Raw genomic sequence first — 13,164 nt, 5'->3', positions numbered from 1 at the left:
TTTTGAGTAAATATAAAAGTAAACTTTAAAACTATAAATGATAATTAATTTTATAATCAAATAATGAAAAAAAGGAAATCTCTAATTCATGCAAATATTTTCCTTCCTAATCTTCTATTCTTTCCCCTCTCATTTCCATTAACATTCTGTCCCCCACATGGGAAGTCTGAGGCTGATCTGAGAATTAAATGCGACAGTATGTCCTAAGTGCACAGAACAGAACACGTGGGCAGCACAGAATGTGTGCTGCATGCACATCGAACTGAATTATTTTCAGACACTCCCACAGCTTGTTTCCCAGCTACCAGATGTTTCCGAAGGGGTTCTCTTTCTCAGCTGCCCTGGCTTCTCTCTCTTTTTGCATTTCCTCAACTCTCTCGCTCACATGTTTTCAGCTTGGAGTGTCCTCAGTTTCTTTCCCAAGAGGCTCCTCAACTCAACATCTAAAGAAAAAAGTCCAAAACTGAAATAAAGGGTAGGGTTCTCAGTGCTTTTTCCCCCAGGGATTGATTATTTAAAAATTCAGAGAGAAGGGTTTGTTTAAGTTAAAACAGAAAACTGGAGGAACCATGGGAATAGAGGTGGGATTCAGATGGCCAGTAAGCCATCCACAAAGGAAGGAACTCCCCTTTTTCTAGGGCTGTCACGTTTCAGTAGTGAGAAAATTTCCTAAGGATGATTCCTAATCTCTCTGAGAAGTTAGGGCAGGGTCATCTGCTGAGGACAGACAGAAGGCCATTGAGATGGACTTGTAGAAGGTGTAGAGGGCTCCAAATAACCACGGTGCAAAGTCAACAAGAGCTTCACTGGCTGGCGAGGTGTCTGGAAGGGTTGAGGGCCTGTTTGGAGGTGTAGACCTTGAGTTTCAGTCGGTAGCACTGTGTGCAGTTCCTGTCTGGTTTTCTTCAAGCTGCAGTTGTGGAGGCCGTCAAAGCCGTGGGCGGAGGAGGTGGAGCAGAGAGCGGCGCAGCCGTGAAGAGTGGAGTCTGGGCCTGCGGAAGGGTGAGGGGAGGCAGTTACAGTCCTCAGTGCCGTCGTACCTTGTCTGCTGCGTGCTTACCGTGTGCCTGGCCTGTGACTGTGTGTTTTACGTGTATTGTTTCACCTGTTCTCACCACCCGAGACCCGTGGTCTCCCTTTTTAGAACTGGGACCTGATGAGATGAAGGAACTTAGTCCCGGGTCATATACCTCAGAGATTAAAGAAGTGATGTTCAGACCCAGGTTTGTCTTAAAAGGTTTAAGTGGTCACAAAGTTTCTGGAAGAGTCAGTCCCACAGGTCCCTGCTGGGTGCACTGAATGGGCTTTCAAGGAAGTAACACCAGACCAGATGGCCAGAGGGACAGACACATTAAGTAGATACCACTGCGTGTCAAGGGAAACAGCCAGTTAATGAGGGAACAGTGGATAAATTTGTGGGTTTTGTGGTGTGTTTTTTTAACTTTTATAACTAGTCAAAAGGTTTTCTAACTGAAAACCCACTTAGGCACTTAAGTAAAAACTAAAGTATAATTTAAATCCTGGCTCCTGGAATTTTGGTGTGTATTCATTGTTATGAAATCAACAGGTAATTTAAATTTGAAAAGGCAGCTTGTCTACGGTTCAGGGAAGAAAACACTGATGTTCAGCCAGTGAGGCTGCTGCTGATGGCTGGGCCCCTCTGCGCTGTTTCCTGTCTCTTGTTCTCTCTTCCCTCCTTTACCTGGGGCCTTTTCTTGTTCTGCATTTCTTTCCATTCTTTTAAACTCTAATGGTTAGCCTTAAGAGTAGTGGGCAGAAAAAATCTCCAAGTTTATTTCTGGTATGGTACATTCGACCTCATTTTTTATCCCAATAAATTTTTAAAGCTGAAAATAATTAGGGAAATAGGAGAGAAAAGTGGTCTCAAGTTTTCTTACCCGGAAAAATTAGGATATTGATACTGATGTACTTTTTAGGACTTTTTTTTTTTTTTAATTCTGAAATACCACTTACTGGTTGAGGATGTCCTGAATTCATGGAGTTGTCATAAATCCCAAGGTGTGTAAGCAGTGGTGTCCTGGTAAGTATGTCGCTCAGCTCTCTGGCAGGATAGCATTTGCAGATTATGGTGTGAGTCCCCCAGCAAGCTGGCCTTAAGATGCCAGACGCGGAGTAGGTGTGGGGGACATGTGCATATACACCGTCACAGCTGGTGAGCCAGCTCCAGGACACCAGGGCCGGCAGCACCCAGCTAAGGAAAAGCAGCTTCTCCCCAGCATCTCCACTTAACCCACTAATTTACCAACTATTTAAATGTGTTCCGAGTGCATCTGGTGGCCTTATGGAACATAAATTCTTCAATTCATACATTTATGTCCGGTATCATGTTCCAGATTTTCATGTCATAACAAGATACATAATTTTAGACTTAGAAAAGATTATTATCATAAAACATACTTAACGTTCTTCAAAAGTAGTATAATTAGTTAAGATGAAAGTAGCTTAAACCAGACAATGTATAGTTTTAACAGCAATTAAGTTTATAATATTTCAGCCTCAGATAGAACCTGAAGCAAAAGAAAGTGGGAAGGAGCAAGTTGGTAATGTTCTTACACTGTATTTCCCACTTCCCTAATTCATTGTGCACTCATTTGCAAGGAAAACATTCTTTTAACAATCCTAATAAGAAAAAATTGAATGTCATCACAGTACAGTACAATAAAACTCAGTAAAACAAAGGATGAAGCATATCAGTAGAAGATTTTGTTGATCTGTCAATCCAAACTTGAAATGCTTCAAGTTCTAGATAAAATTCTTCTTTGACCCCAACAGACGCATAACACTGATAAATCTGTATATAGAATAAATTCAGAACCTTACCTCCCACACAGATAGAAGCCTAAGCCCACCTCCCCTGCCTGCCTCTAAGGCTGAGGGGACACGTGTAGAATCTGAAGCAAGTAATTGTTAACAGTGGCAGCTTTTCTCCTGCAGAGCTGGAATGTACCTCTTTTTCACCCCATGTGTATTTCTATTAAATTGTGACGTGACAGATAGCACAGATCTTTTCACATGTGGAAAGGTGGATAACAGGATCTGCAGCATGTTAAACCGCATGGAGATAATAAGACTTTTCACATGATTTAGGTTATAAATAAATCAAGTACAGCATTTCTGGGTCCTTGTTCAAAGAAAATATTTTTTAATCTGCTATTCTTTCAACTTGTACCTTTCACAGGACGCTGTTGATGACAGTTTGATCAAAGTGCCATGTGTTTTTACAGAAAAAAAAAAAAAAGAATGTTGAGTCACATAGACATATGTTATTGTCCAAAAGATTATAAATATTTTTAGGTAAATTTAAGCTTTTGATGCATAGCCATTGATTACTTCGATCAACCTTTGGCACCTGAAAAATATTAGGAACCATTAATTATGATTGACATTCTCAAAGCAGTTCCCAACTGAATTTTAAGTTTCTCTTATTACTGATGATTTTTCGAAATTGGAAAATAATTGTTTTCCATGCAATTTTATTTTCTATGGCTGTAAGACAGCAATGTTTTCATAATGTTTTAAGTCTTAAGTTCATCAGAATGTGGCTTGCTGAGTATAATTTGCACAAACAAAACAAGGGTAGGGAGTCACATTGAAGCTGGTGTTGTTGCACTTGACCAGCGACTCTGCACCCTCCTGTTCCCACAATGCTTTGCAGAGTTCTCAGGCGTCATGCATGCAGGTCAACAGATCACCCACTCGCATCCCAGGAGGCTGGCCACTCAGCAGGTGATGCTGAAGGTGTTTTGCAGACCCCATTACAATATTACTGTTGAATGCCAATGGTTACTTCTATTAACTTTGTACTTTATTTAGATTTATGGAAAATCTACAAATAGAGGTCCAAGAAATGGAATTCCTTCAGTTTTCTAAAGGTTTGAGTTTCATGAGAAAAGAAGACTTTGCTGAGTGGCTCCTTTTTTTCACTAACACTGAAAATAACGACATTTATTGGAAAAATGTGAGAGAGAAGTTGTCAGCAGGAGAGGTTGGTATGCCTTTCTGTTACACTTGTGATGAACATGAAATAATAAGTTAGACATAGCTATGTAATTAAATAAAGTGACTTCCAAATTACCTAAGACTAAACTGATCTCTATTATTTAAGTGTAAAATCAAGTTGAGGTATGTTCTCCACATACTATTTTCTTACGAGTGATATACTGCCTAAGGTAAAGTCGGTATAGCAGCCATGAGTTTGGCATTTCCAGTAAAGTCAGAATTAGGCAGAAGTGTCAACTATCACTGCTGTCACTTTCTGTTGTTCTGGAGATCTCAACCAGTGCAAGTTAACAAGATGAAGAATATTAAAACATGAAAGGAGGTGACAGTTGTCTTTGTTTGCATATAATGTGATTATATGCTTAGAGAATGTAATCTAATTGAAAACCATTAGAAACAATAAAGATTAAATACAGTGCCTGTTACAATGCTATTATATGAGAAATCGCTGTCAAAATTCAAGGTCAAAATGCAGTAGCATATATGTGTGTATATGTGAATTACATGAAATGATGATTGCCAAACTATTAATAATGATTAATGTACAGTGGTGAGATTTCAAGTGATTTTTAGTTTATTGTTTTTACTGTAGTCCAAAAAAATTGTTTTAATGGTCATGTATTTTTTATAATTTTTAAAGCTATTTCTGTAGTGAGGAAAAAGATAAAACGTAATGAACTTCCCATTTATAATTGCAATAGAAATATATAACAATTAGAAATAAATTTAACAAGAAATATATGGGGGAAAAAACTTTAAAATCTTGATGGATATAAAACAAAACTTACCTAATTTGGAGAGACATTCCCTGTGATTGAGTAGAAGTTCTTAGTATTATAAACACAGCAGCTCTCCCTTAAGGTAGTTACAAGTGGGATGGTCACAGCAGTCAGAACAGCCTCTGTTTGCGGCAGGTGCAAACTATCCAGAAATCCCTGTGGCCAACACAAAGGCATCTTTGTCAACCATGCCACCTCTCCATTGCGGGTGGGGAGGGTACCCATGTAGTTGCTGAGGACCCAGGCTTTTCGAGGCACGGCCATCCTGGAGCTCCACCATCTGAAAAAGAACACCATCCTCAGAGGCTTGGGAAGGAAACGGAAGGAGTGAGCCACGTCCTGGAACTTACAAGGTGTGATCAAACAATATAGTGAATGTTTAAATTTAAAAAAAAAAAAGTATTAGAGTATAAGACACATTGCCATTAATCCCTCTCAAAAAATTCCCCCTCGCTTCAAACATACTTATCCCATTGTTCTTGCCACCTTCTAAAGCAGTTCTGGAAGTCCTTTTTCGTGAGTGTCTTTAGTTTCGCTGTCATGGCTGCTTTGATGTCCTGAATTGATTCAAAACTTTTACCTTTCATGGCCATTTTGACTTTGGGGAAGAGCCAGAAGTCTCACAGTACCAGATTCGGTGAACAAGGTAGATGAGGACACACCGTAATATTTTTATTTGACAGAAATTGCTGTACCAGAAGTGATGTGTGACACGGAGCATTGTCATGATGGAGAATGATTTAGGACACACTTTAAAACACACCTTCTTTCAAGTGTGGCTCACACCCAACTGACTGCCCCGAACACGTTGAAATTTGTCACACACTGTTGCTAAGGTTTGATACACCGCTTCCTGTATTGAAGATCCCTGCCTTTCAGTTGGATGGCACTTGGCAGCAGCAGTCACTGTATTTGTTCAAAGCCTCCATGTCACACATCATTTCTGGTACAGCAATTTGTGTCAAATAAAAACATTACAGTGTGTCCTCATCCATCTTATTCACCGGATCTGGCACCGTACGACTTCTGGTTCTTCCCCAAAGTCAAAATGACCATAAAAGGTAAACATTTTGAATCAATTCAGACCATTGAGGCAGCCATGACAGCTCAACTAAAGACATTCATAAAAGAGGACTTCCAGAACTGCTTCAGAAAGTGGCAAAAATGATGGGATAAGTGTATTCGAAGTGAGGGGGAGTATTTTGAGGGGAATTAATGGCAATGTGTCTCTTACCGTAATAATTTTTTTTTTTTTTAATTTAAACATTCACCGTAGTTTTTTATCACACCTCGTAAGTGTTTTGTCCTGGAAATGTCAGGATCCTTGGCTAACTGATCACATGACCCTACCTAACTGCAAGGAGGCACAGAAGTGTAGTCTTGCCTGGGTGCAGGAATCGGAGAAGCAGACACTGGTGAACACTAGTGGGCTTCCATAAAAATGCCATAAAAGTTTATATGAAAAGAATGCTGAGGGGGTGGGGGGGTGTATGGGAACTCTGTACCTCCCCTCAGTTTTGCTCTGAACCTAAAACTGCTCTAAAAAAAGGTCTTAAAAAAAAAAAAAAAAAGAATGCCAAGTTATTAAAATGTACCATCGACCACTGGTAATTAAAACAGTTACAATGAATTTGACAGACAATTGAACAGAATATAAAATCCAGAGATAGACCCAAAATACACATGGATATTTAGTATATGTAAACTATTACAAATTGGTTGGGTAAAGGAGAATAATTAATAAATGGCATTAGGACAAGCCACTGGCCATCTGAGAGAGAAAATGAAGGTAAGTCGCTACCTCACTCATTACTGTCAAAACAAATGCCAGATGGATCAAAGAATTAAATGTTAATGAGAAAAAGGAAATTGAGTAAGTACAGAAGAAAACTGGAAACAGTCATCCTAAAAGTGGAGTATATATATCTCTCTCTGAGCAAAACCCAGAAGCTTTTAAGAAAAATTTAGGAAGTTACTACCTAAAAATTAAGGTCTGTTTCATGCCCTCATCCTCCCCCAAATTATAATCGAAGTTAGAAGAAAATGGGGGGAAATACTGACATCACATGTAATAGACCAATCTTTAATTTGTAATGGGGTCTTAAAAAATCAAGAATTTTGAGGGGTCTGACATTCTACCCTATTTAATGCGTAAATGCATAATAAATGACAGAACTGGAATTACAGCATAGATCTGTAACTCCAAAACCCAGTGCCCTCACTCCATGCTATGGCCACTGATAAAACTAAGCAGAAAAGCAAGGAGGGAGGCCTCCTAACAGGATGTATTAGTCTCCTCAAGCCACCATAACAGAACACCACAGACTACGGCTAAACCCACAAATTTACGTGCTCACAGTTCTGGAGCCTGGAAGTCCGAGATCAGGGTGCCAGCAGGGTTGGTGTCTGGTGAGCCCCCCTCCTGGCTGACAGCTTCTTCCTCACCATCTCCTCACAGGGCGTCTTCTGTGCTCACGCCCGAGTGAGAGAGCTCTGGGGTCCCTTCCTCTGATCAGGACACCAGGCCTTGGGGAATCAGGGCCCAGACTTAGGACCTCCTTCAGTCTTAATTATTCCCTAAAGTCCCATCTCCAAATACAGCACACTGGAGGTAAGTCTTCCACACAGGAATTTTGAGGCGACACAGTTGAGTCCATAGCACGGGACCACTCTGGGTCTTACACTGCACGACTCCAGGAGACCCGTTCCCACAGCGCACAGTCCACAGCCATACACAGTGGCTGCCGGTTAATCTCTTGGGATTCTTCCTAATCTCTAAAATTACAATATTCTGTATCTCAAACTTTTTAATAGACTTGCTTAGAAAGATAGAAGTTCATGACCTCATGATAGACAAGAGGACTCACACTTATAAGATTATTTAATGTACTTACAAAATTGGGCTAAGAACTCCATTTTGTTGTTTTAGAGCATTAGTTTGGACGAGTTCAAGTCGTTTTGTCACTTTACAACCCACCTGGAAGACTTCACTATTGCCATGCAGATGTTTAGTTTAGCTCATCGCCCTGTCCGATTAGGTAAGTTCTATGAATCATTTAGTTGTTATCATCTTTAGACAATATCACTGTATTCTTCAACTGGATGATACCAACCAAGGAGCCAGTTATCAGTAAAACAATGAATTGGCCTTTTAATTAACTCATCGTGTTTATTCTGGATTTATAACACCAACACTCACATTTAACTGTTACTGTTTCCTTTTCCTTTCTTATTTTGTCCCTGAGAAGGAGAAGGAGATATTTGGGTTTGAAAGCTTAGATTAAAATAGCTGCTTCTCATGCAGTTACTTTAATGGCATTTCTCCGCCAGATTTATTATTTAAATACATTTTTTTTAACTAAGGTTTTCATCTTTTTTTTTTTAAAATTGGGGAAGGGAAACAGGACTTTATTGGGGAACAGTGTGTACTTCCAGGCCTTTTTCCAAGTCAAGTTGTTGTCCTTTCAGTCTTAGTTGTGGAGGGCGCAGCTCAGCTCCAGGTCCAGTTGCCATTGCTAGTTGCTGGGGGCGCAGCCCACCATCCCCTGCAGGAGTCGAACCTGCAACCTTGTGGCTGAGAGAATGCGCTCCAACCAACTGAGCCAGCCAGGAACTCAGCGGCAGCTCAGCTCAAAGTGCCGGGTTCAATCTTAGTTGCAGGGGGCGGAGCCCACCATCCCTTGCAGGACTCCAGCAGTTGAACCGGCAACCTTGTGGGTGAGCCCACTGGCCCATGTGGGAATCGAACCAGCAGCCTTCGGAGTTAGGAGCATGGAGCTCTTAACCTCCTGAGGCAACGGGCTGGCCCATTTAAATACATTGTTGATGTGCATTTTTGTTTTTGTTTTACTTCCCATGTAATAAATGTTTACATTTGTTTTTACTTCTCAGATTATGGAAAATTAGATTAATTCCACGTAGACTGTTTCACGTGGTTGATGAGTCATTTGTTTTCTTTTCCAGCGGAGTTTAAGAGAGCAGTGAAAGTAGCCACAGGACAGGAGCTCTCGGACAACATTTTGGACACTGTGTTCAAGATCTTTGACTTGGATGGTGATGAGTGTCTCAGTCATGGAGAATTCCTGGGAGTGTTGAAAAACAGGATGCATCGAGGCTTATGGGTAACAGATTTTGGCTTTTTAAATCACCACATGTTTTTACATGTAATTAAATGGATGGTGTCAAACCTAGAATTTGAGCAAATGTATCATCATAAATGGAGTTTTCATCATTTATAAAGAGATGTCTTTATAAATGGGATGGGAATCTAACATTTTTCTTTGCTTTTTAAAAAAATCTAATCAGAAAGCACTATTCAGAAATCATGGCCTAGAATTTTACTTTGGGCTCTATAGTTAAAAACACCTAGATTTAAATCCCAGCTTTATCATCTATTAAAGGTTAAATCTTGCAAAGCTACCTAATTTTTCTGAGCTACAGATTCCTCATCTGTACAATGAGGAAACTAATAGAATCTACCAGAAATAATTATTATGCGGATTAAGTGCAAAATACTTAGTATAGTGACTGAGACGCTTGCAGTAAGTGTTAGCTATTGTCATTATTTATTCAGACTCACATATTGGTCTATAACTGTGGGACAGATCAAACCCAGTGTATAGTTAGATGAGAGTCTGCTGGAAGCACTCGCATGAAAGCTGTGTGCAGATTGGAAGCTCGGGTCCAGAGAGAGCCTCGTCATAAATAGGCAGTTAGGCCAGAAGAAAGGGAGAGAGAAAGTACTGTGGACTCACAAAAACAAAGCTATTTGTCTGCGACCTATAGAAAAGCACATTCATTTGCTGCTGCAAACATTATTAATGGAAAATGAACAACTGTGATTCCCATTAGCAAACGTATCTCACAAGCTTTGTGGTCAGTTATCCAGTACCTCTTGGTCACATTCCTGGAAATTACACCAACCTTTGCAGTTCACAGTTTGATATACCCAGGAGCCTCTTTGCCATTTCTCAAAAGACATTAAAGAGAAGAACTGTAAATCAGCGATAGGAACAAGCACATACAGAGAAAAGCTAAAATAGACTTTGGTGTCCATTTGGTGGATTTCCAGCATTGCTGTGCTGCTGTGGTCACCAGAGTCCAAAGGTTTCCTAACTTTTACTTTCTCGTGGAGCTGAGAGGAATAATAACCACACGGTACTTTTAATTCACAAAGTACTTACATGAATTATATGATTTCTTAAGGCTTCTCATCAAATATATTGTGACCTATAGTTTCTTTTTAGCTTTAGCCAAGGTTTAATCAAAGTTTTAGACTTATAATTTGTATTCCACAAAGCTAAATAAAGTTCACCAGGAAAAAGAAAACATTATAAAGTATTATAAAAGGAAAACATCATGAAATAGTTATATTTTAAAACCAATATATGAAAGATGGTCACTCAACATCTTCCTTATCTTTTGGGGAGGAATCTCCACTCTCTTATCCTCTGCCTGCATTCCTTAGTCACCCTTCGGATATTCTTACGTCACATTCACTTTCTGTCTCTTACTTTATTGTACAGTCGTGTTGCAATCGTCTTTCACAACCTAATCCACCGGGATAGTATTGGAGGAGTGTGGGAAATAAACAGTAACAATGCACACAAGAATCACGTTTAACTTGAAGAGAGTGACCCCTAATGTTTACTTTTGGTGAACAGGTACCACAGCAACCAAGTGTACAAGAATACTGGAAATGTGTGAAAAAAGAAAGTATTGGAGGAGTAAAAGAAGTCTGGAAACAAGCTGGAAAAGGTCTTTTATAGGAGATCATGTGGGAATTTTATTGCTCCAATTGTCAGAATTTGAGATTTTTTTGTTAAGTACCAGATGTTGACCTTCTGATTTTTTTTTGTTGTTGTTGTAATATAAAGATGCCTTGTTTGCTTTCTGATTCAATAATATCTTAATAACATTTAATTAATGAACTTAGTAAAAAGAAAAGACAATATTCTTCTACAAAAACATTCTGTTGATGAGATGGAAAACCTCGTTATTCGCTGATTTCTTAGATAGAGAAACACAATATGACGTCTGGAGGGGTCAGCAGTAATTATAGAAACAAGTAACTGACATACAGGCCAGTATCAATTCTACAAGTCCTGATGTTCCTCGCAGGCAAATTAAATTAATATTTCAGGTTTTCTTATGTCTATCTTATGTCTTATATTAGTTGTCTTTAAAATAACAAGTAAATTTCAGTATTCTATCTGGAAACAATAAAGTATTTACAAAGATACAAAAATTACTGAGGCATGTTTTGTTTTACATCTTTTTTTAAAAAAACACATTGTTTTTTAAATGTAAATATTCTCACCCATTGCCAACCTCATTAGTTCATATTCTTAAAAATTAGTGTAATTGGGAGTATCCTGATCACAAGATCAGAGTCCGTTAGCATTTTTTGGGTTGTAGGTGAATGTTTAATTTAAAATGGCACTAGAAATTAATTGACATTAAATATATAATGTAAAATGGTATATTTGTAAACATTGTAAATAAAAATTATTTCTAAAATGTGTTTCTCAAATAAGAATATTGCAAATATTGAAAACATGTCTCGGGCCATCCCAGTGGCTCAGACGATTGCAGCTCCGGGCCCCTAACGCCGAAAGCTGCTGGGTCGATTCCCACATGAGCCAATGGGTTCTCAATCACAAGGTTGCCGGTTCGATTCCTCGACTCCCGCAAGGGATGGTGGGCTGCGCCCCCTGCAACTCGCAACGGCAACTGGACCTGGAGCTGAGCTGCGCCCTCTACAACCACGATTGAGAGGACAACAACTTGACTTGGAAAAAATCCTGAAGTACACACTGTTCCCCGATAAAGTCCTGTTCCCCTTCCCAATGAAATCTTTAAAAAGAAAAAGAAAGAAAAGAAAACATGTCTCACTCCCTGGGTAGATAGGTGGTCCCAAGATGGGGCAGGGAAGGCACAGAGGAGCCTGGAGCATATGGTGCTGAAAAAACAACGGGGACATGTCAAAATTGTGACAGGGACGCCCTCTGGCCAGATCTGGTGTCATTTGAGCATCAAGGTGATTAATGTCAGTTTCGGACTATAACCTATGGAATAAAATAAGAAATGTGATCTTACACTGAAAATGGGTTGATTACTGGGGCAAGGGGAAACTCTCCCTTACGGTTGTTAAAGAAAAAGGCCTTGAAATAAGGTAATCTGCTAAATCGGAAGACTTATAATTTAATGCTTGAGACTGGCAAGTGGGAAAAGCTGCCCATCAACAGACAAATGGGAAAGCAACATGTACATACACACATGGAATATTAGCCATAGAAAGAAAGGAAATTCTGGCATCTGCTACAATATTGATGGACCATGAGGACGTTATACTAGTGAAATAAGCCAGACACAAAGGACTAATACTGTACAATTCCACTTACATAGGTACCTAGAATAGGCAACATAATAGAGACAAAATGGGATGGATGTTACCAGCTGGGGAGGAGGGAGGATGGGCAGTTATTGCTTAATGACTACAGAACTGTGGTTTGGGGTGATTAAACACTTTGGAAATATATACGGCTGATAGTAACACAACATTGTGGATATAATTAATGCCATGGAATTGTACATTTAACAATGATTTATATGGCAATTTTTGTTACATATATTTTACATAATTTTTTTAAATTAGCCATGTAATATACCAAAAAATGCCAAATTGTACCCTTTATATGGGTGAACTATATGGTATGTGCATTATATCTTAAAGAAGCTATTTAAAAAATATATAATGTATACTATAGACAAGATTAACCAATGGGTGATAAGATTGAGACAAAGTAGACATGTGAAAAGCCAACAAAGAATTAACATTGAAGTCAGTGGTTCTCAATCAAATGAGATCCAATTCCCCCCCACACACACACACACCACCACCACCATTTTTAAAAAATATTTTGTAATGCCCTTTTTACTATCCTGAAATGAAACTCATGGGTAACATAACTTTACACACGTATTTTTAAAAATAACACAAGGCACTAACATAAATAAAAATTTGTAATAAAGTAACATGATATATATGTATACATATATGTGTATCTCTCTCCCTCTATATATACATATGTGTGTGTGTGTATATATATATATACACACACATATATATTCTGGCACTTCTATACTATAATATAAAAAAAATCCCTGTGTATTTGTAAAATACCTCTTAAGGTCAGTACCATCTAGATTACATATACGGAGGGTACCACAAAAATGTATACACATTTAAGAAAGGAAAAAACTCTAATACTATGTACCGATAACAATAGATAAATACAAGTCACGTTTGACTTCTGCAGTTACAAGAGGTGCTCAAAGTGGTTCCCATCAGTGTCCAGACACT

General features: G+C 38.9%; 1 protein-coding gene across 1 annotated transcript in view; it reads left to right on the top strand.

Annotated features, from left to right (window-relative positions):
* The window catches only part of MICU2 (mitochondrial calcium uptake 2), a 70,895-nt gene extending 59,846 nt beyond the window's left edge, over nucleotides 1-11,049 (top strand). The window contains exons 9-12 of the mRNA XM_019715675.2: nucleotides 3,835-4,006; nucleotides 7,729-7,837; nucleotides 8,763-8,920; nucleotides 10,463-11,049. Of these exons, the coding sequence (XP_019571234.2) occupies nucleotides 3,835-4,006; nucleotides 7,729-7,837; nucleotides 8,763-8,920; nucleotides 10,463-10,567 (544 nt within the window). The 3' untranslated portion in view covers nucleotides 10,568-11,049. The remainder of the gene's footprint in view (nucleotides 1-3,834; nucleotides 4,007-7,728; nucleotides 7,838-8,762; nucleotides 8,921-10,462) is intronic.
* Nucleotides 11,050-13,164: the final 2,115 nt, after the last annotated feature.

This window comes from Rhinolophus sinicus, linkage group LG04 (genome assembly GCF_036562045.2).
Source record: "Rhinolophus sinicus isolate RSC01 linkage group LG04, ASM3656204v1, whole genome shotgun sequence".
NCBI classification, from domain to species: Eukaryota; Metazoa; Chordata; class Mammalia; order Chiroptera; family Rhinolophidae; genus Rhinolophus; species Rhinolophus sinicus.
The sequence above is the reverse complement of the archived record's forward strand: the minus strand, read 5'-3'. Positions and strand labels throughout refer to the sequence as shown.